The sequence below is a fragment of the Larus michahellis genome, chromosome 1 (genome assembly GCF_964199755.1).
Source record: "Larus michahellis chromosome 1, bLarMic1.1, whole genome shotgun sequence".
NCBI lineage: Eukaryota > Metazoa > Chordata > Aves > Charadriiformes > Laridae > Larus > Larus michahellis.
In genome coordinates this window covers 215,672,241-215,695,988 of record NC_133896.1, presented here as the reverse complement: position 1 = coordinate 215,695,988, position 23,748 = coordinate 215,672,241, and the positions used below count along the sequence as shown (strand labels likewise).

The window sequence follows — 23,748 nt, the reverse complement described above, 5'->3', positions numbered from 1 at the left end:
TCAGTTTGGTTTTATATAGATCTGTGCGTAGAATCATAGAATCATCTAGCTTGGAAGGGACCTTTCAGATCATGGAGTCCAACCATCAACGTAACACTGACAAAACCATCGCTAAACCATCCACTGTTGGAGCCTGAACACGCTGCCTGAACCGCAGGCAGGATTTGCTATGCTCATCTGTAGGTTTCTGGTACCTCTTCAGTCACCTCTGGCAGATGTTCATCAGCATTTAGCAGAGCTCTGCACATCTGGGTAAAGAAACGAAGAACATCCTAATGAATTCAGGTTCCAAGTACCATTATAGCCAAAAGAACACAGAAGAGAGGGATTGCAACACATTGTAGTTTCAACTAGAATAACAAGGCTTTCCATTAGCATGCTAACAGCCTTGCCAAGAAGGATGAAGGACCTGGGGTTATGGAGGACATGAAGTTGAATGAGCCAACACGGTATCTCCACTGTGAATAAGTCAAACTACTGTGTGGCATTAAGAGAAGTGTCGCCAGCAGACCAAGAGACCCTCCTGCTCATCACTGGTGAGGTGGCACCAGCACCACAGTGCCCCAGTTTGGGCTTCCCCGTTCAAGGAGGATGCATAGGGGGTCCAGGGCAGAACTACCAAACCAAGATTGTGAGGCACCCGGGGAACATAGCTTACTAGGAAAGCTTGAGGAAGCTGGGCTTGTTTAGGCTCACAGGGAAGAGGCTATGAGATGATCTAATTGGCACCCACACTGTCTGACAGACAGTTATGAAGATGATAAAATCAAACTCTTCAAGAGGGACAGACATTGTCACAAGGCGAAATGGCCCTAAGAGGTTGGGATTAGAAAATCTTCTCCTTACAGAGGGTGGTGTAGTGCTGGAACAAGGCCCAAAGATGGGGGGGAAGTCTTCGTCCTTCGTGTTTCAAGAATTCAGTCAATCTAGTCAACTGCTGGCAATAGTCCTCCTTTGAGGGGCTGTTTGGACACATGCCTCCAGTCTTTCTTTACCTACTGTGGTGGGACAGGTCAAAGAAGTGTAGTGTAATTGCCTGCGCATGACCTGGGACAAAGGCCTCTGAAGAGCTTCAGAGGGCAGGAACAAGCTCAGGTGCTCATCACACCAATGTGACAGCAATTCTTTGTCCTAGCTTCTCCAGAGAGCCCCTGCCAGTAGCTCGCTGTGCTAAGTCCTGTGCAGAGGTGGAATTTGCCCCAAAGAGCTCTCCCTCTAGTCTGAAAGAGGTCATGGCTTGCAAACAAATCAGTGGAGCAGAGAGAAAGGCAACAGGAACAAGCATCAAAGAAACCTTGTCCACAAACAATGCCCAGAAGTGATAGCCGCTGAAGAACCACAAAGGTGGAGTTTCTAAGAGCCAGGACCCCACTGCATCTCATCACCAACAGGTTCACAGCCCTGTTGGGACCAAAATGATGCTTTCGTCTCCTTTACACCCCATCTGGCTGAAAAGTGTTCTGTTTAAACGGAGCCCACACATCTGTGCTGGGAGGGAAGAGGGCCAGGCTCAGCCTGAACGGACCCAGTGGAAATTGTTTCCTCTCTGCCTGGAACCGGCGTGGCTGTAATTAAAACCTCGCCCTAATGTTATCATCCTCCCTCTCAGCCTTTCCGCAGCATTTCAGGCTGTTTTTCAGAATCCCTGCTGTTCTCCTCAACCTCTGGTGCCAGTGCGTGGGGCAGGGATCTAATTGAGGTTACAGCACATACAAAGCACTGGCCCATTCTCAGCATTGAATGGCAATGCTCGAACAGATGTAGCCCTGATATCTGGCATCCAGAGAGCCTCTTCCATGACTCTTGTGCAGAAGAGGTCTTGCTTTTCCCGTGTCATCAATCCAAAAGTGCTTCTAGCACCCTGCTCACACCAGGTTGCACAGCAGGGGAAGGGGCTTTGAATGACATGTGTGGGCATTTTAAAGCCCAAATACCTCTTACATCCAGAGCAGACCACCACATTCCTACATGAATATTTGGGAACCCCAAACTTTGCAGTGCCGTGGCTGCAATGCCCAGTCACAGCACCCCCAGAGCTTTGCTTCATCTCTGCATGAGGTCTTTTTAGCCCATTCTCAACATTGAGCTGAGACAGATTTAGCTCTGCATTGGAGCAGGCTAGGAGCGTTCACATCCTTTACTGAAGGTATAAACCGAAAGAAAGAGGAGTTGTAAAACACCCTTTTAAAAAAAGGCTTTTTTTTTTTTTCATGCTCGTATTATAAAGACTAATGGTGATGGTTTCGGTTCTCAGAGTGTGGGTCTGAGCAAAAACAAAAACCGCACTCCTGGGAGGAGACAGCTCATGTCATTCAGTTAGCAAACACTCTCCCTCACACAACTGCAACAACTAAAGCAAATGATTTATTTAAGGGATCAACTACCCACTGGGTTTTAAAATGCGCTTTACATATTATCTTTGACTACAAGATGATGTCAAAGCAGTTTGGTTAGAAGAGAGCCCAAGGTACTGTCAAAATGTTTTAAGATGCTGCTGACATAGTAAAAGGGAGAATAATTTCCAGCACTGTGGGGAGCTGGCAACACCCTAAACTCCCCAGCACATCCCACTGGAAAGCTTGTTTTCAGCTCCTTCCAACTTCGCAACATTTTCCACACCCATGTCTGCTTCAGGCCGAATTCTTGTCATTTATATGTTGTGGGAAGTTGCAGCCAAATTGCTCAGCCACTTCCAAAAACAGCCAACCATAGAAACAAACAAACAAAAAACAACCCGAAAGCTTCTACATGATTTCTGCACCATCTTTGGTTTCACATGGTGTTCACCAGAGAGCGCACCTACCCCAAGCTCCGTTACAGCCACGCAATGGAGACATGAGGACACATTACATCTATCAGTGAAGACAGGCAGGAGAAGTTCTCCTTCAGTCTCACTTCCCACCTTGCTTGCCCTTTACTGTCATTAACAAGTGCATCTGAAGGACGCCAACGCATCCAACCCAGTGTCAAACAGCTCTTAGAGGCTTACGATGGCAGCCAAATTTGTTAAAGGTTTGCCCCTCTCACAACTGGGAAACTCTACTCACCAGTTGATTTCATTGTAGTCATTGTGAACTTCCCACCAGAAGTAGAACCAGACCAGGGTCAGGAAGAAGGACGAGGTGAGGATGAGGAACCAGAGGCGCTCCCACTGCGGATGGAAGGAGAAGTCAGTGTTTATACTATCTCATTTCAGGGTCAGTGCCCCACCCTAGTCCCACGTCTCATCTAGAAGCTGTTGAGATCAGATGGAGGACATTTGGTGCCCCTGCCCATATCAGCAGGTTGGAACTAGATGATCTTTAAGGTCCCTTCCAACCCAAACCATGATTTCTCAGGGCAGATTTCAGACCTTTCTCCCCTGGAGGGGGTGGGAGATACAACCCTGCTCCCCAGCTCTGGACAGAGGGGTCACTGATGTAGATCCATCCTATATAGGGCTGGGACACCATTTCTCCAGTTCTCAGGGATTGTGGAACGAGGGAGCATTTCTGGATAGCTGGGGTTGGTTTTTTTTTTGGTTTCTGGTTGGGTTTTTTTTTGAGCGAATTGTTTAATTAACTTTTCCATTCACATGTGAGAGATGCAACTTGAGATCTTACTCTCATGGGTTCATCGTAAATGACTGAGTAGTTACCCCACAGCAAAGGCTACGCAGCAGTTTAGGGATGCTACTACTACACGGACACACGAACTCCTTCCCCCAAGGGCACTCAGATCCTGCAGAGCCCAACCGCCCATCCGCAACTTTTATTCCCACCACCACCACATATGTAAGTGTTTTACAAATAATACGTCAGGAGGAGAGACCACACGAGCATCAGATGAAAGATATTTGCACCAACATTCAGTTTTGGGTGAATGTTTCAACTAATACCCCGCACCCCACACCCCCAAAAAAAAAAGAATTAAAAAAATCCCGAACACGTATGTTCAGTGCCCCACTCCAATAGCACAGGTAAAATCCTAAATGACAAGGACATCCGCAAAGAGAACAGTGTTGCAAGGAAACCATCCCTAACCAGCACCATTTCCACGTGGCTTCTTGTTGCTTTTACTCTGCGGGCATTAAACAGTCCACATATGTGTTTCGGTTTCAACCAGCATCCAGTCTGTTCGGAACAAAACACTGAAATAAATTTGCTATGGAAAATATTCAAGTGAATCCTCTCTTAGAATGAGCAAGAAGGGTTGAAAATTGAAAAAGTGCATGAGTAACTCTACTGATATAATTCCCTTCTAGACCATGGGCACACCATCAATCTCTTTTGAAAATGCCCTTTTCTCTAGTGAACTGTCTCATGGCTTTTCAATTATGCAAAACAATGTAACCAATATAAACACTGTTTTAGTGACATAAGAAACACTACTATTCTTTGCCTTCCCCTTCCATCATAAGGGCTGAAGCTATTTACTGCACCGTGCGTGGACTATGTTTCATCATGCATCACCCTGGATACCAATCTTGTGATACAGCTCTTCTTTGCACGCTCCATCTCATAAAGAGTGCCAAAAGAAATAGAAAGCCATAAAAAGGGCTGGAATTATTTAATTTCTGCCGAGACAAAAATTATGTTTTCTGCTAGAAATTCCCAATTCTGGGCCAGGGGTTATGGTTAAAACTTATCTTCAACTGAGCTCAAGTTTGTTATCCAATTTAAGATTAAACCTCTAGTAGCACCAGGTGCCTAATTCCCATGCAGGACTTTGTGTTCCAGATGAATGGGGCTAAAGAGAAGGGTGGCTGGAGAGCTGCCCAGCAGAAAAGGACCTGGGGGTGTTGGTCAACAGCCAGCTGAATAGGAGCCAGCAGTGTGCCCAGGTGGCCAAGAAGGCCAACAGCATCCTGGCCTGTGTCAGGAACAGTGCGGCCAGCAGGACTGGGGCAGTGATGGTCCCCCTGTCCTCAGCACTGGTGAAGCTCCACCCCGAGTGCTGTGTCCAGTTTTGGGCCCCTCACTCCAGGAAAAAGCCATTGAGGTGCTGGAGCGTGTCCAGAGAAGGGCACCGGAGCTGGTGAGGGGTCTGGAGCACAAGTCTTGTGAGGAGCGGCTGAGGGAGCTGGGGGTGTTCAGCCCAGAGAAAAGGAGGCTGAGGGGAGACCTTCTCGCTCTCTGCAACTCCCTGAAAGGAGGGGGTAGCCAGGGGGGGTCGGGCTCTTCTCCCAAGGAACAGGCCATGGGACAAGAGGAAATGGCCTCAAGTTGCCCCAGGGGAGGTTTAAATTGGATATTAGGAGAAATGTCTTCCCCGAAAGGGTTATCCAGCATTGGACCAGGCTGCCCAGGGCAGTGGTGGAATCACCATTCCTGAAGGGATTTAAAAGACGGGTAGACATAATGCTTAGAGATATGGTTTACAGATGGTCTTTGTCAGCGTTGAGTTGATGGTTGGACTCAATGATCTGAAAGGTCCCTTCCAACCTAGGCAATTCTATGATTCTAAAATGAACCAGAAGGTGATACAAAGGGACTTCTACAGTGCACCTATCAAGTACATTCAAAACCACATGGCCCAACTGCTCTGCCATGAGCTCAGAGACTATCATCTCCACACCTCCTGCACAGATACGTGCCTACATTCACAGGTGAGCTCCTGGAAGGAAAGCACTGAGGATGGAATGGGAGTTTCCCCCCCCAAGCACCCCACCTTTGGTAGCAGGATGCCAGCGATAGCACCTATGTCAGTTCCATAACCACCAGGAGCCTTCCCCAGTCCCAAAAGCAGCACCAAGGCTTCAACATCTCTCCACAATGAGCCTCCTCCACACCGACCACCACTGCACAGCCAAGCCAACCCTTTCCAACCAAGCAGCTTCAGATTAAATCCACCCATGCAACACCTGGATTATGTAAACACACAAAACAAAACCCACTCACGACTTCACTCCATCCCACCAAAACTCACCAGGAGAAAGCGATTGCGAACCCTTTCAGCAGACTATGACTATTTTCTCCTGCATGCCTTTCAGGTCTGCAGATCTCCAAGCTTCCAAACCTCACTTTCCATTTTGTTTGCTGGGGTTTTTTTCAAGTCCATTTGGGTCTAAAACCTCCTTGCACTTATCAGCATCACTGCTGAATCGGTTAACTGGACAGGTTTTTGCAAGGCAAGTGAGGTTTTAAAGTATCTCAAGTTCTGACGACAAACATTGCTACAAAAAAAATAAATAAAAATATCCTCCAGCTCTTTAAAGGTCATTATGGGATAAGCTTGGCCAGTATTCATGCACTGGATGACACTGATTTGATAAACAAACCAAGGAAAACATTTCAGAACATGTCTGGGCTTTTTTTTTTTTTTTCCCATATATATTCCACCCCCACCCCACCCCATTTCCATGCAGGTAGCATAGCTTGTGTCAAGCTCTCCAAAAGCTATTTCTGGTCTGTCCTTGGCAGTGCACTTGCCAGATATATTTGCCTGGCTGATTTTGTGAAAACCCACTCAAATTCTTCAAGGGCTGACATACTTCAGTGAGTTCAAGCACAATTCTGAGCGGGCTTTCAGAAGAACAGGGAACAAACCTGCCAGGTCCTGCACTTGGGCCACAACAACCCCATGCATCACTACAGGCTTGGGGAAGTGTGGCTGGAGAGCTGCCTGGCAGAAAAGGACCTGGGGGTTCTAATTGACAAGCAGCTGAACATGAGCCAGCAGTGTGCCCAGGTGGCCAAGAGGGCCAATAGCATCCTGGCTTGTATTAGAAATAGTGTGACCAGCAGAAGGAGGGAGGTGATTGTCCCCCTGTACTCAGCACTGGTGAGGCCACACCTTGAGTATTGTGTCCAGTTCTGGGCACCTCAATACGAGAGAGATATCGAGGTGCTGGAGCGAGTGCAGAGGAGGGCAACGAAGCTGGTGAAGGGCCTGGAGAATAAATCTTATGAGGAGCGACTGAAGGAGCTGGGACTGTTTAGTTTGAGGAAGAGGAGGCTGAGGGGAGACCTCATCACTCTCTACAACTACTTGAAAGGACATTGTAGAGAGGTTGGTGCTGGTCTCTTCTCACGGGTACTTAGCGATAGAACAAGAGGGAATGGGTTCAAGCTGCAGCAGGGTAGGTTTAGGCTGGACATTAGGACAAAATTCTTCCCAGAAAGAGTGGTCAGACACTGGAATAGGCTGCCCAGGGAGGTGGTGGAGTCACCATCCCTGGATGTGTTTAAGACTCGTTTAGGTGTGGTGTTGGGGGATATGGTGTAAGGGAGAACTTTGTAGAGTGGAGTTGATGGTTGGACTCGATGATCCCAAGGGTCTTTTCCAACCTAAAGGATTCTATGATTCTATAAACTGAACCAGAATCTGAACCTACATGAATCTGACCTACATGTGCAATATATTGGATTTAGCCCATGTACAACCTCTCTCCAACAGACCCTCATCAGAAGAGCTTGAGAGGCCCCCACTTTGCAAGCCCCCTACATGCTTTAAAGCAAGGTGAAATCTGCAACGTGCAACAGCTTCAAGCTTCTACTGCCAAAAATAAAGACTTAAAATCACATCATCACGATCACTCAATCACAGCCACAAAAGTAGGTGGAGGAAGTGGTGCCGCTTCACCTACAGAAACTCAGGCAGAACCACTAGAAAGTCTGAAGGTGCTTGAAAAAGTGTCCACATTTTCAGCTCCATGAGAATTTATAAGTTGTCAGCGTTGACATTTTTGGCAGTTGTTCTAGAAAACCTTCCCTTCGCCACACTTTCCTTTTGGTTTCTCCCTCTTTCCATGGGAATAAGATGGACATGCTCACTACTTACCAGTTACTCCCAACTAAGCTTAACCCCCTGAAGATCACACGGCACTCAGTATTGTCCTGCAAATGAGCTCGACCAAGCACATCTGCATTAACACCTTCATTCCTATCAGGATGTATTTTGGAAGTAACTCACCCTTTTGTCCTGCTTTCTGTGTTCTGGTTCACTTCACTAAAGGCCTTTGGGTGAAGTTAAACCAGAAGGTTTGCTACAGAAGTGAACCCAGAAGTTTAGGGCAACAAAGATGGTTGAGGTATTGAAGCATCTCCCTTATGAGGAAAGGCTGAGAGAGCTGGGACTCTTTAGCCTGGAGAAGAGAAGGCTGAGGGGAGACCTTATTAATATTTACAAGTATCTAAAGGGTGGGTTGAAGGAGGATGGAGCCAGACTCTTTTCAGTGGTTCCCACTAACAAGACAAGGGGTAACGGGCACAAGCTGGAACATAGGAAGTTCTGATCAATGCACCTCAACCACCGATGGACACTCAGTCCACAGGACCAGATAAGAGCTAGTCCTTAGTGACCACACCACCACCTCCAAAATGCTCCTACCATGGATGTCAGGATATCAGTATCAACTATCTCCTTCCATAAACCTCTTCTCTTGGGCCACGCTACTTTCTAATGCAGATGTATCCATGATGTCTTGCAGAATCGTACAAAACAGTATTAACGTCGTTATACCGACATATAATTTTAAAGGAAAGCAGTAAATGAAGAGTCGCCTTTTTCCTCAAGCTGAATGGCCAGAAAGGACATGTACCATGTGCTCAGATAACCCCAACCCCGCCCAAAAAAAGCCAACAGGTAGATGGGTGAAGTCTTGGCAGAGCACAGCCACTGAGATGGCCACAGCCCAAAGAAGGATGAGGGGAGTATCAACTAAAATAAGAGAAGTGACCTTGAAGCGAGAATATTTAAAAGGGTCAGGCACAGGTTGAAGATTTTGCACTGCAGAAGCACTTTTAAAAACAGGCATCTTACACTCCCTGCACTTGTGATCTCAGGTCCATCGTGTGGCCACTTCTGACAATGGGAATAAGATTTCTTACTCCAAGGGTATCCACAGACATAATCAGAAGAGCCCCAAAAGAAAACAAATGAAGACTGAGACATATTGCCAAGTTGCACTTTGTCACTGATTTTTTTAATTTATTTTTTTTTAAAATCACAGAATCCCTAAAAAAACCCAAATAAACAAACAAAAAAAAAAATCAGTGATTCATCCACATTCTCCACCGTTTTTGTGCATCTCCAGTCTTCATGCCGTGTCAGGTGGGAGCATAACCAAAGTAAGGAAGGATGACAAAATAAAAAAAAAAATTACATTAAATCGCCACAGAAAGAACCAGTTTGTGATTCAACTGTGAAGTTGCCTCATGTGTTTTACCTGCTCTTGTGCAGGAAGTTTTAATCTAACTTGTTAAAAACAGCCTTGAACTTTATATCACAGAGCACAGAAGAGACTTTCCAATTTGGGGGATTAGTTTCGGTGTAACTGAAGTTTGCGCCAGCCTATTTTGCTGCAACCCCCCAAGACAAACGAAGGTCGCAGCATTATTTACCACCTGGCACCAGTGGCACAGGAAAGCAGAGAGGCTCAGGAAGATTATTTTCTTTCCCGTAAGATCTGTAGGAGATATTATACACACTACATACACACTCCCACCTACCCCTCCTACAGGGACTATTTCAATTTAGTTAAGCTTGCTATATTAGAAGCTATGAGGTTTCTCACCCATTTCTACATTCTAGCTGATCGCACATACGCTGGAAGACATCTCTTTAGTGTGATACCATTTGTAAACCACAGAAATTCACCAATCAACAGATCCGTACTACTTAAAAAGTTTCTTTAGAGGAGGTTCCCTGGCTGTCACTAGAGAGCAATCCTCTGCCAAAACAAGCCACGCACAGAGCTAACACACATTTGTCTGCCACAACTATTCTCTGCTGAATTGTGGACACAACTCAACGCTGTGCCGTTCTAGAGAGGCCAGAACCATGACCATTTGATAATTCATAGAATGGTTTAGGTTGGATGGGACCTTAAAGACCATCCAGCTCCAACCCCCTGCCCTGGGCAGGGACACCTCCCACCAGACCAGGTTGCTCCAAGCCCCATCCAACCTGGCCTTGAACCCCTCCAGGGATGGGGCAGCCACAGCTTCTCTGGGCAATCTGTTCCACCATCTCACCACCTTCACATGAAAGAATTTCTTTCTAATATCTAACCTTGAGCCAATGGTGTGCTGTCCCTTCTGAAAATACAGCTGCCTCCTCCAGCTGGGCAGAAAGGAGGAGCAGGTTGTGTGTGTGTGGGGGGGGGCATTTCACTGACCTTTGGGAATATACTTAGCTGTAGATAAGCAACTTAATGTGATCTCACAACCTGCTGTACCCCTCTGTTCTGCCTGCATGCCCCAGACAAGGCTTGGGACATACTTTCTGACTGACTCAGCTTAATTATTAAAAAAATACTTAAACCTTGAGAAGAGGCATAAATGCAATGATAGACACTTTTGAGCAATGGAGACTCACCCTGGGCAATCTTGATTTTAAGATGTTAAATGTTCCTTCTCTGTTCTGAGTTCAAATCACGTTCTATTCGGATCCTGATGCTGTGCTGATCTGCTCTCTTTAGGAAGATAATGGCCAATTTAGTAATCTAAAGGCTTAATAAAGGGTTCATCAAATAAGAGAGGCTGAGAGAGTTGGAGGTGTTCAGCCTGGAGAAGAGAAGGCTCCGCGGAGAACTTGGAGCCCCTGCCAGTCCCTCAAGGGGCTCCAGGAAAGCTGGGGAGGGACTCTGGATGAGGGAGGGGAGCCATAGGATAAGGGGCATTGGTTTTATGCTGAAAGAGGGGAGATTGAGCTGAGATCTGAGGCAGAAATTCTTGGCTGTGAGGGTGGTGAGCCCCTGGCCCAGGTTGCCCAGAGAAGCTGTGGCTGCCCCATCCCTGGAGGGGTTCAAGGCCAGGTTGGACGGGGCTTGGAGCAACCTGGTCTGGTGGGAGGTGTCCCTGCCCAGGGCAGGGGGTTGGAACTGGATGATCTTCGAAGGTCCTTTCCAACTCTAACCATTCTGTGATCCTGTAAAGGTCTGCTCCATTTTAAAGACAAGAAGAGACAAGGCTAGATCCAGCTGGTTTGCTGGCAGCCTATGGGTGAAGCAGAGCATAGACATTTCACTTCACTGAAGTTGCTGGAGTCACCCCAGTTGACACTAGTCATGAAATGCCCTCCTCCACCTGCGGTGGTTGCTGGAGACCTCTGTCAGCTCATTCCAAGTGAGCAGCAGGACCTGCACCCCTGGGACGTGCCTACATCTCCTGGCCTTGGGATAAAACTGCAGGAGCCCCCTCTAAAGCAAAACCCCCCACCTCCAGCATCCTCTCTGGCATCCAGAAGCAACGTAAAGTTTCAAAATGAACTGGAAAGAGAGAAGCCTGCTTTGAACTGTGAATGGGTAAGAGGAAATGCCAGTGCTGGATGGATTAAGGGCCTCATTCCTGCACGGATTAGCTCATAGCAAACAACGGTCCAGCAATCAGCGTGGGCGAAGTTGGGTCCCTTCCAACTTGCGCATCCCTTGAAGCTTTCCAGTGAAGGAAGTCAAATGCCACTTGCTGTAATGCTGCTGGGAGCTTGCCCCTATTTATACCGGGATAGCTAATCATGGCAGCTCACAGATGGGAACAGACACTCCCCCTTTTGATTCACATCCAACTGTGAGGATGGCACCGACGCTCACATCAACCCCTCCATGGCAGGAGGTCCCCAAAGTTCTCCCAGAGCAGCTGAAACCACAGCGAGCAAGATTTCATATAGGGGTGAGGTTGCGATTGCTCGGAAGTGAGGAGATGCACAAAGCAGATTTCTTTTCCCAATTAAAAGATATTGCCTTTAAAAGACTAAAAAGCCAGAAAGTGTTAACAACTTTATACTAAGCCACCACTGAGACCAGTTATGGGAAACAACATACTGTTTTGTGGAAGAAGTTTAAGTCGGATGAGTGCAGCAAGTGGGGTACCATAATTTTCTTTTTCACAACACCCCATGAAAACCCTTCACAGAGAGCGTAAAGGGGCTTAAAAGGCAGCAAGAATAGACCTGCATTCACAATTCTAATAAGTTGGCTCGACAGATGCCTTGGTCTTTTAACAATATTCAATAAAACGGAAGACAGTTCTTTGAAAGACGGCCCCAAAATGCAAAAGAAAAAGAAAAAAAAAACCAAGCAGTTTTTGATGCCCTTCAGACTTAAATCTCCCTTCGCCTGGAGGGACTCAAATCAAGAAAGATCATCACTAACGTTTACAAAGAGAAGCCAAAAACCCTAAAACTGCAGAGCAAGGAAAAAAAATAATATAAATAAGCCTTTCACCATAGACCACTGTAAAGACCCAGCCTTCGTTTCAAGAGCAAAGACAGGAAAAACAGGTAGCGTTTGCTACCGACCAGAAAGCCAGCATGACACCGGGGAGGCTGAAGGGCAGCAAAAAGGATCAGACGAGCCTACTAAAAATCAATAGGAAAAACTCCAAATCACTTCCCTGCACTCTGGCTTTGAACCAAAAATCTCTTATTGCTACATTCATTATTTCAGGAAAGTGGATAAACCAGGTTCCCTTTCAATTCTGCATTCCTCTTGGGTGTTAATTTATTTTTCATGCTGCACCAGGAAATCACTCGTCATTAAATGTTATTGGCAGAGCAGACTCCCTCCTTGTCTCATTGCTACTTTGAGCAGAACCGAGGTTTATTCTGCCAAAACTGTTCAGAGACCCCCTTCCTCCTTCTAAATACTTATTTTTTCAACCTTCCAAATCCAAAAACTGAGCAGTCTGTGGTCCCACATTTGGAAAAAGTCAGTGCAAACCCAAGCCATAAAAACATCTGACTCACTTCTCCACATTAGCACAGAGTTGTAATAAACATCATGCAGAATAATCCAACCTAACAAGTTAATTACAATTATTTTTCCATTTCACCTGCTGATAGGATCTGTGTGCGGTCAGAGGTTTCTGTGATCAGAGACATTAAGCCTGTTTCTAGTAAATATAACCAGCTACTGAAAAAACATGGAAATCGCTCCACACGGAGGAAATAGAAAGTGTATTTATCTATAGCTACCCTGGACAAGAATTGTCATCTGCGCATATGTAAGACGATAGTGGTCACCATGTAGAGTCAACCAGAGGCTTGCTCCAAACAAAAGTTTCAATTAAATGATCTAAATTTACTCTGCAGGAAGCTGGCCCTCTTTGTTGACTCTATAAAGAGCCTCTGAAACCATCTTCTCACTTTCAACACCTACAACCAGATAGTGTGAATATCTCCCCACCATCCAGTCCATGGGTCTGTTTCCACCAGCATTAACAGAAACATGTTCCACCTCCAGTCCCCATGACCGGAGGGGATTTTCACCATAACATTGCGTGCAAGGGCTGCTAAAGAGTCTCAACTTTCAGTCTGCTCCCTCCAGCACCTCCGCAAATGCCACCACTCATGCCATGCGAGGTGGCAGATATGCCTGCTGGAGAGCCTCTCCCAGCGCCGCTTGCATTCCCCAGCTAGAAATGAAGGAGCAATCGGAGGAAAACCAGTTTCTGGAATTGCCAGTTATCCGACGTGAAGAGGGCTCTTGTTCAAGTCAAAGCGCCTCTGGGAATTCACGGCTTTTAGTCTTCACGGCAGACCCTAACCCATTCTCTGTCTCCTGAGCACAGTAAACCTCCTGTTCATTCATTGAAAATAAATAAATAAATCAAACTAGAGCGGAAGAAGCCTTTTGACAATGTCTCCCACCCCCACTTTTTTTTCTTTTTCGGTAGAAAAATTCCAGTTGTGAGAAACAGAAGCCTTTTATAGGAAATATAATATTTTAAAGCAATTTCTTGCTAAAGGGCATCTCAGCTTGAGGCTGGAATTTCTGGGCACAGGAAACAGAAGGGAGACTGACCCCTCTCAAAACCTGGCAGCACATCGGTCAGGAGACACACAAGCAGATGGAGAACAACAGCACATGGATCTGACCACACATACACACATTAAAAAAAATAAAAACGAACATGGACATCTTTCTCCAGTTCCCCCCATCCAGCCATGCTACTGGAACAACTGGAGCTGCAAACTGGGCAATACAGAAAAGTCAAAAGGGGAAACCCAGAAGTCTGGAGGGGTGCTGAGGATAGGAACAAGTGACGGGGACAGACCTCAGCCTCCTGAATCCCAGTCTGCTATCGTAACCCCAGTCAGCAATCTCATTTGTTTCTTATTTGCATGCAACTCAACCTTGGGTCCATGCTTTGCTGGCTTCAATCTTCTCCCCATCTAGGGTCACATCCATAGCTGGAGAAAACCGTCCATCATAAGGTTGCTCCAAGCACCATCCAACCTGGCCTTGAACCCCTCCAGGGATGGGGCAGCCACAGCTTCTCTGGGCAACCTGGGCCAGGGGCTCACCACCCTCACAGCCAACAATTTCTGCCTCAGATCTCAGCTCAATCTCCCCTCTTGCAGTTTAAAACAGTTTCCCCTCATCCTATTGCTATCACTCCCTCATAAAGAGTCCCTCCCCATCTCTCCGGGATGGCTGCTATAAGGTCTCCCTGGAGCCTTGTCTTCTCCAGGCTGAACCCCCCCAGCTCTCTCAGCCCGTCCTCCCAGCAGAGGGGCTCCAGCCCTCCCAGCATCTCCGGGGCCTCCTCTGGCCCCGCTCCAACAGCTCCGTGTCTCTCCTGTGCTGAGGCCCCAGAGCTGGAGGCAGCACTGCAGGGGGGTCTCCCCCGAGCGGAGCAGAGGGGCAGAATCCCCCCCTCGCCCTGCCGCCCACGCTGCTGGGGATGCAGCCCAGGCTGTGGGGGGGTTCCTGGGCTGCCAGCACACGTTGCCTGCTCATGCTGAGCTTCTCATCCACCAACACCCCCAAGTCCTTCTCCTCAGGGCTGGTCTCAATCCCTTCACTCCCCACCCTGTATCCATACCAGGGGTTGCCCCCATCCAGGTGCAGGACCCTTGTTGAGCCTCATGAGGTTCACATGGGCCCACTTCTCCAGCCTGTCCAGATCCCTCTGGATGACTTCCCGCCCCTCAGGTGTGTCGACCACACCACCCAGCTTGGTGTCATCTGCAAACTTGCTGTGAACACACTTGATGCCACTGTCATTGATGAAGACAGCGAGCAGTACTGCTCAAAACACAGACCCCTGAGGGACACCACTTGTCACCAATCACCATCTGGACATTGATCCATTGACCACTACCAACCAATTTGATGTGACCATCCAACCAATTCCTCAACAACTTCAAACCAGTTACATTAGTACCTCCATAACTCCACACATATCAGATGTCCAGATGCCCACCGGCTTCCCTTGGGCTATGGCGAAATCTCCCTGAGCCCATCCTCTGTTCTTGGCCCCATCACTATACATCTAAAGACTCCTTTCCCCATGACTCCTTTAAAATTCAAGCCTTCACCCCAGAAGAAAGCACCTACCAGTTTAAATGCAGGGCTTTCAGAAAAGGTAAGCTATATTAGCAAGAGCAGCTAAGCAACCTGTGGATGAACCTCATCTCCATCTTCCTGCCACAAGATATTTATCATTTTCCCACAGGACACTGTAAATCTCCGTGCTGAAGGCTTTACATTCAGACAGTATTCACAGCGACATCCAATACAACCAGGCCCTCAAACTTGCAAATGCAGCAAGACAGAATAGGTATTTTATCTTCCTGCAGCGCACACTATCCTTGTGTCTCTAAATATCCACCAGACCAGGCACCTGCCTCTAGCAAATAAATGGATTTTGTTGAAGGATCAAGGCCACATAGTCCTAAATAACTGCTCTCTACCTCAAGAGCCAATACAAGAGCTGGACTCAAATTGGAGTGCCACCATTACTCAAGTGTCTTTTCAGGTCATTTAAATTCACTTCCGGATACAATGAAGAGTGTACTAATGAGTCTTCGCTATAGTATTTTCTGACATTTTCAAGAATCAATTTCCTGTCGGCATTTATCAGTATTAGCTTAGAGCGGAAAGGAGGCAAGCTAACATTTATCCAGTGAATACAGAAGAAAAATTGACAGCATGATTCTCCATTTCCAGATTACCCAATTGGACCTCATTCGAATAAACAAAAGAAAATCTTCTTCAAGCAAGTTATTAAATCATCTCTGAAGATGAAAGATGACTACGTCTCCCAGCTGCGCCCATTAGAACCAGGAACTGAGGATAAACAAGAGCAAATATCAGCTGGAGCATTTTGTCAGCGTGCACAGTACTTCAGTTCCTACAGTGAAGTTACAAAATGTCATTAATAACTCATGGTACGTGAATGCACAGTCCTTAAAACAGTGACTTGCGCGCTATAAATGTGAACAGTTTTCCATCCCAGTTGATTTTGAGCTCATTAGCTCTGATCACAGTGTCAGAGATCAAATGCAGACCCCAATAAACATTTAAAGACGAAATAACTGTGGCAGCAAGGGGCCTCTGCCCTAAAGTCCCACTCAAAGCAAGGCTAACGCAGGTCAGGCTGCTGAGGGCAATGTCCCAGCAAGGTTTGAATGTCTCCAAGGATGGAAATTCCCATCCTCTGTTTCCCACTCCAGGGTTTCACCACCCCCATGGGGAGAAACTTTCCTAGTGTCTAACTGGAATTTCCCTTGATGCAGCTTTTGTCCACTGCCTCTTGCCAAGAGCTGCCGCCTTCTCTACAGCCGCTCCTTAGGTAGTTGCAGAGAGCAGTAAGATCTCCCCTTCCCATCTCTTGCTGCACAAGCCCAGCTCTCGGCCTCTCCTCGTGCACCCCAGGCTCCAACTCCACCCAGTTTGGAGTCTGTCTGGGGCTCCCTAAAACCCACATCCCTCAAGCTGCTTGGCTGCACTGTCCCTATTACAGACCAGGATGCAATCAGCCTTCACTGCCAAAAGTACATCCAATAGTTGAATCTTGTATTGCACAGGGAGATAATAAAAGGAAAGTACCATGCACTCCTGGGATTTGAAGCATTTAAGTGAGCAAATCAATGTACTTGACTGGCAGATGTTGACCTACCAGACCTTACGTACATCGGGAACAGAATCAAGGCGCCTGGCCTTCAACTCCCTCACCTTAAAGAGGCTGCAGAGGGATCAGGCTTTCATCCCTCTGTTGGATTTAAGACTCATGAACCCAAGAGAGAGCAGGCGGCAGTCTGCAGGACTCCACAGCGCATCAGTCAGCTCTCATAGTACTTTGTAATAAACTGTCCAAAACCTTCATTATCTCTCCATCTAACATGAACATCTGGTGCAAAACTCTGCTTGAACACATTCTCCAGCTCTTGCTTTTTACTCTTTGCCCTCAATTATCCCTCTTCTTCCCAGCTTTGCTTAACACTCCAAATCTCATAAGGGACCTTCTCCATTTGCCCCAGCCCTCTCCAGGCAGGAGATGGGCTGACTGGAAGGATACCTCTGCCAACGCAACCGACTTGAGCCAGTCTGGCCACTTCATAAACACTGCAACGGTTTTGGCTGATTCACTACTCCTCGGTAACACGCCGTGGTCTGGCATAAGAGGCATCTGCCAGTAAATAAATAAATAGGAAAAAAAAAGGGAAGAAATTGGGTCTAACAGACAATGGGTCTGAAGTAAGGAGGAGAAAAAAAAAAGTATTCCTGCCATTCTGGCTGCTGAGGTTTCGATAGCTAACCAGATGCTTCCTAAAGTCAGTCACTGCACATCTCAGACTTATCTTATTTGATTATTACAAAGACTAGGCTAATAGCTCTCTGCACACCTTGTTAGAGAAGGCCATGAATGAGATTTCTGAGCTGTGACATGCTCCATTTACAATTCAATTTAGCAGGTCAAAGAAAGTGGCAGAGAACATATTATTGAAATATGTGTTCCTGCTGGGGCTGCCGTAATTGAACTGCAGATCAGCAGATGCAACAAAAAGAGAGCCAAATCTCTAAAAATAACATTATTACACTTTGTAAAACACCTCAGCTTCCCAGCCTCCAAAAACACAACCAGAAAGGGTAGTCAGGCAGTTCGGCTAATTCCCTCCAGGCTTCAGGGCTTGCAGCCTTGCAAAGCTGAGGAGCAATCGGGTGGTTTTGCTTGCCCAGGTAGCAAGCAAAGGGATAAAGGTATCCGAATGAAGGCATAACCCATAGAATCATAGAATCCTTTAGGTTGGAAAAGACCCTTGGGATCATCGAGTCCAACCATTAACTCCACTCTACAAAGTTCTCCCTTACACCATATCCCCTAACACCACATCTAAACGAGTCTTAAACACATCCAGGGATGGTGACTCCACCACCTCCCTGGGCAGCCTATTCCAGTGTCTGACCACTCTTTCTGGGAAGAATTTTGTCCTAATGTCCAGCCTAAACCTACCCTGCTGCAGCTTGAACCCATTCCCTCTTGTTCTATCACTAATGACCTGTGAGAAGAGACCAGCACCAACCTCTCTACAGTGTCCTTTCAAGTAGTTGTAGAGAGCGATGAGGTCTCCCCTCAGCCTCCTCTTCCTCAAACTGAACAGTCCCAGCTCCTTCAATTGCTCCTTGTAAGATTTATTCTCCAGGCCCTTCACCAGCTTCGTTGCCCTCCTCTGCACTCGCTCCAGCACCTCGATATCTCTCGATATAGGTATCTCTCGATATAGTTGCCTGTCCTTCTCTTCCCCCACACCCTGCCACTACAGAGGAATGGTTTCTCTCTAGGTATCTTTCATTGAACAAAGGCGATATCTAACTGGATCCCAGCAGTTATAATCATCACAACAAATGCTGACGGCTCTCAGTGGTGCTGAGACGGGAATTCCTGCACCATTCCAGAGACGGTGCACAGCTGGAGCCAGGGCTGTTTCTGGCTATTAGTGGCCCCAGGGGACTTTCTGCAGCAATAGCAGTGTCCTGGACCAGCTCTGCCTCCTGCAATTACACCCTCCCTCTTTCACTCAGCACAGAGGTAAACAAAAATCCCTTAGGGAGCCTCTGATTCATGAGAAAACAGGACAGAGCGATAGGGGTTCCCCAATCTACCCCCCGCAACATCATTTACTCTACTTTCACAGCTCCTGACAACATTGTTAATCTACTGTATCTTTCCCAAACAACGTAAACTGTGATACCCAGAGCTTCCGGGCACACTAATGGAATAATTCGAGTATTACAAACCTATTACTGATGCTAATGATGCACTGTTCCCTCTCTCTTTACCAAAAACTTTGCATATTTGGAGGCAGCTATCTTTCCTCATCTAAACAGGTCCTGCTCTTTCAGTTGCTGCTGCTGAGGCTCATCTGGAAAAAACAAAGAATAATAATATAGCCCACCACTCTTGCACAGACCAACTGGATGAGGTCCAAGCCTTGCCTGAAATGGGAGCGCCTCATCCCTGCTGAGGTCTCATCAGCATCAAGCAGCAGGTGGACTGCATCCTCGATGCCTCCTGAGGGTGTTATTCCTGCTCACGCATCCCGGTCTCATGACAGCCTTTTTCACAGGTACGTGATGTTGTTGACTTGCGTTCGGTTTATGGTTCACTTTAATTAAAGCACCAACATCCTGGGGCAACGGGTTTTAAGATTCACAATAGATCTAATAAAAGCAGGTTTCATAAAAAAAGGACTATGTAAGTTAATTAAGAATAGAGCCAATGAAGGCTATTGGATGTAATAGCCTCTGTAACACCTCTTAACACAAGAAATCTCGGAAAAACTGATTACTAGAAGGAGGACCATTTTGTGCACATCCTGGGGGTTTTGGAAGGTCTTTTCCCTAGCAGTCTGCTTCCGGCGCTAGTTAGAAACAAGACATTTGGCTAGATGGGTCCTCTGCCAGGCCTAGAAAAGGTTGCAATCATTAAAACCCCAAAACACCTTCAGCAAAGCTGTGGCCCAACAGCCCTGTATCTCAACAGATCACTCCATGCCAGAGGAAAAAGCTCCGCATTTGCCTTTGCTGATCCTATTTCCGTCCTGGCCCCAGCCTGCTTTTGCAGCTTTGTCCATCTCAGCCTAATCCCAGGCTCTGATACGCTTCCAGCTCTTTCCTCTTTGGTGTTTATGAGTTTAATAAGCATGGCTTTCATTAGGAAGAATGGAGGATACGATAAATACTGAATATTTATCCCTATTTAAAGAGAATTACTGTATTGCAGAAGTGGTTATAGGAATTCTGTTGTAAAATGCTCTGCTTCAGAGCAAATAAGTCCTACCCCAAATAGTCTGGTAAAGATGTAAAATGCATTCAAGGGCAAAGACTGGACTGGGTGAAAAACAGCCAGTAAACTGATTCCTTGGACAATTTCTTTCCCTTACTTGGCAGTAAATGTCTGTAAACCAAACACAAACACGCTACTTTGTCATGACGCTTGGCACAAAGAAAATCCCTAGGGATTTCTTTGCTGGTTGAAAGGGTAAGAGCATCACCAGCCAGTGCTGGAACACAAAAACCTGACAGTAAAAGAGGCAATTTGTGCCATTCTTGATACCAATATGAGGTCTTCCACCTTTGCTCAAAAGGAAAGACAAGTAGCCTTCAACTTGAAAGGAGAAGGAGTCAAAGGAGAGATGCACAGAGAGCAGGACCAGATGTTCACAGAATGACCAGGAAGCTCACCCTGGCAGTGGCAATCTGAAAAGACTCCTGTGTTACACCCCAGATTAGACTCTATTTGGGTCTAGGAAAGTCCTGCTTGACTCCCTGCTTCATAAGAACAACAGATACCAACATGTCGGTCGTACCTCCAGACAAGGTGACAGGCTATCCTTGTGAAACCTGCCATTCCCAAAGCCAAGCTTGTCTTGCAGTGGTCATTTTGGTCCACCTGCAGAGAGTCCCACGTCCACACCAACAGACGCAGAAGGAGAAAGCTAAACCAGGAGCATCAACAAAAGCAGTACCAAAAGCCAAACCACAACGTGGAATCACAGCATGGCAGAGTTGGAAGGGACCTTCGGAGATCACCTAGTCCATCCCCCCTGCCAAAGCAGGTTCACCTAGAGCAGGTTGGACAGGAAATCCACATAGGCTCTATCTTGTCCTTCCATCAGGGTCACAAGTGATAGACAATGACAGCTTAAAAAAGGCATTTGCAAGGGCTGACTATCCAGCTGTCCCGCCTGATGAGTCAGCTGCAGCCCAGCTGAGGACAGCAGCAAGGAAAGCCATAAAGCAGTAGATATCTAAATGCTTGTGTTATTCAGAAATTGCTGTCCGGGAGACACAAACATGACAATGACAATAAGCAAAAAATCACTGGCTAACAAAAGCTGCAGCAAAGAAGCTGAAGGTCTGACTTACGCAAGGTCCCCTTTCCACTTTCCAGCAGCTCTGACAAATCACACATCGCTGCTGTTGCAATTGGGCATTTTCTGCGATGTTTATAATTCTGACATAGCAAAGTCAAACTACATAACAGCAGCTCTGACATGCTTGTCTAGAGGGAAGCCATGAGATTCCCCTGCAGCTATTTCCTTTCAGTACCCATCACCATGACTAAAATGCAAGCAGCCAACATGCGGACACGAGAAGTAAGCTGTTTCCACCCTGTTTCAAGCATGAGCAAGAGCTTGATTGCTCTTTACATGAAGAAGGCATTGCAACCGCTTTGTCTCCTGGTGCTTTCCAACAGCAAGCCAGCACATGAACTGTTAAAATCCCCAAATAACGGCACTGTCCAAATAAATCTATTTTTCATTGCTTCATTTATTACCATATGACCATCTGCAGCAAAAAGCATAAAGACACACAGTGAGCAGGGGACATCGCAGGTGAGATGAGGCCCCCAAGGGAGGGATGTTCCTGATTCACCTTTCCAGAACCAGAGCAAACCAAACATTTCTGCTGGGATGCCCAGTGGGTGCCCCTGGAAACCACCCAAAGCACGCTGGGAGGATGCTCTTTAGAGGGAAAGCTCAGTTCATTTCTGCGCCATAAAACTACTTGCAATTCCAGAAAAGACATTTTAATCTCTCTTGTATACTCAACTCTGTAAAAACGGGAATAATTATCCCTCTCGTCAAGAGCTGCACATTGATTAAAGCACTTCAATTCCTTCAATGGAAGGTGTTCCAGAAATAGCAAGTCTGCCATACCGCTGTTTCTGAACCTTGCTGTACTCAGGAGTTTGTTCAAAGCAGCATCACGGCCAGCCTGGCTTCCCCCTCCTGAAGAGGAAATTTCCTGGAAGGTCAGAAGAGCTGACACTGAAAATAACCCAGACAGTCAAAGTTCAAGATTTTTCCTGGTTTACCGCTCACTGGTCGTAAAACACACCAGGCAAAAGCACTAAATCTTGTGGCTCTCCTCCGTGACACTGGACATTTTGCATGAGCAACCTGCTTCCACACAACCATCTCTTTGCACAACCCAACATCGGTGTTTAGCAAATTGGAGATAAAGCCACAGCTCTGGCCAGGAGACGGATGGACCAGATGGATAAAAACAGGGAAAACCAGCTTGGTGAAGTAGGGAAAGAATTCCCAAAGCATCACTGTTTTGCAGCCTGGGATTTTATAGACAAACAACTTGGCTTTTGGCTTCACATCCAGGATACGTGCTAATAAAAATGTTTCCAAGCATAAGAATAGATCGTGACACGGGCACTGCCCACAGTGTCAACAATAGCATCCTCTTGTGGAAACCACGCACAACCTCTCTCCTGCTGTGGAGGGGTCTAAGGCAGACGTTCGCTTCACCCCAAAATTACGCACAACCTGCGTCGTACCAAGATATAAAGGTATAATTCCATGATCCTTTACCAACTTTCTCATGGAGCAAAGGAATGTCTTTCCCTGGTGTAGTCACAATCCGCCCTCCATGATAAGTAACAGTAGAGTTTGAACTCTCCCCTCCACCACCACAAATTTAACACGTTCAGAGAAATAACATATATATATATTTTTTCATTACTCACATCCTCGACTGTCCACAAGTTTTAAAAAAAAAAAAAAAACAATTAACCGCTCACAAAGTTGCTTTTATTGGGACAAAAACAAGATCCTTTATAGCAGAGCCAAAAATGCTGTGAGCATCAGAGCGTGACAAACAGCTCAGTAAGAGCAGGGCTGGCCTCCTTGGGTGTAAGTGTTGATTTTATGTTGATTTTTGCAGCTATGGGATAAAGGGTGCGATTGCAGAGGCAGACAGCTGCAGGGCTCTGTGTGCACCAGCGTTCTGTGGATGTGCCGCCACCTCCCGCCTCCACAGAGCCGGCTGGGAAAGGAGATCAATTTTTTCCACGTTATGCTGGTTTTCATCTACTAGGCACTGTGCTGCAACCCATAAAAACCCACCTCCAATCCGTGGATGCTCCAGGCAGGCAGGCAACGGCACTTTCCCCACAGTTCAGCCCCTTGCTGTGAATCAGAGACACAGGAGGAGAACCCAACCCATGAAACTATGCAAACAACAGTGGGGGGCGGTGGGGGGGGGAAGAGAGGAGGAGATCACAGCCAACATCCCACCTCTGCAGCTCAGATCCTGGTATACCCCCATCTTATCTTTTAAAACTGCTGTACCAGGTAATTTCTCTGGCTAGTCTTTCATTAGTGCTACCCATGATGATTAATGGCAATAACGTTGTTTCCCCATGGGCTAAAATAAGTTACAGTCTCTATTTCTCGAATGGCATTAATTTATTCTCATATCGCACTGGACATCAAGAGAGAAAGGGCCATGATCTGAATGGTGGGGCCATCACAGCCTCGTGTAATGGCCACAAGCTGCCCCATCCACTGTTGGAGGGTACTGCTCCCTTTCCATCCCAGTTAATCCACAGTAAATTATAGTTTGTATGAAGGTCCTTAAGGCACAAGGGTAACCCAGCAGACAGGCCAATAATACTCTCAATAAGCAAGCGCAGAAGCTGAAGTACCAGAGCAAGGGACAGTAGGACTCAATATCTAGAGTTTCCAGAGATGAGCTCAAGCTTTTGCATCCAGCAACCCTTCCCAAGTAGGCATTTAAACAGT

General features: G+C 46.7%; 1 protein-coding gene across 12 annotated transcripts in view; it reads right to left on the bottom strand.

Moving 5' to 3' along the window:
* Window positions 1-23,748, bottom strand: part of GDPD5 (glycerophosphodiester phosphodiesterase domain containing 5) — a 194,293-nt gene that overhangs the window by 49,701 nt on the left and 120,844 nt on the right. For all 12 annotated transcript variants that reach the window (XR_012585197.1, XR_012585198.1, XR_012585199.1 and 9 more), the window contains one exon: window positions 3,048-3,151. Coding sequence is in view for 7 of the 12 variants with exons in the window: in XM_074572293.1 (XP_074428394.1) it covers window positions 3,048-3,151 (104 nt within the window). In the remaining 5 variants the exon portion in view is untranslated. The remainder of the gene's footprint in view (window positions 1-3,047; window positions 3,152-23,748) is intronic.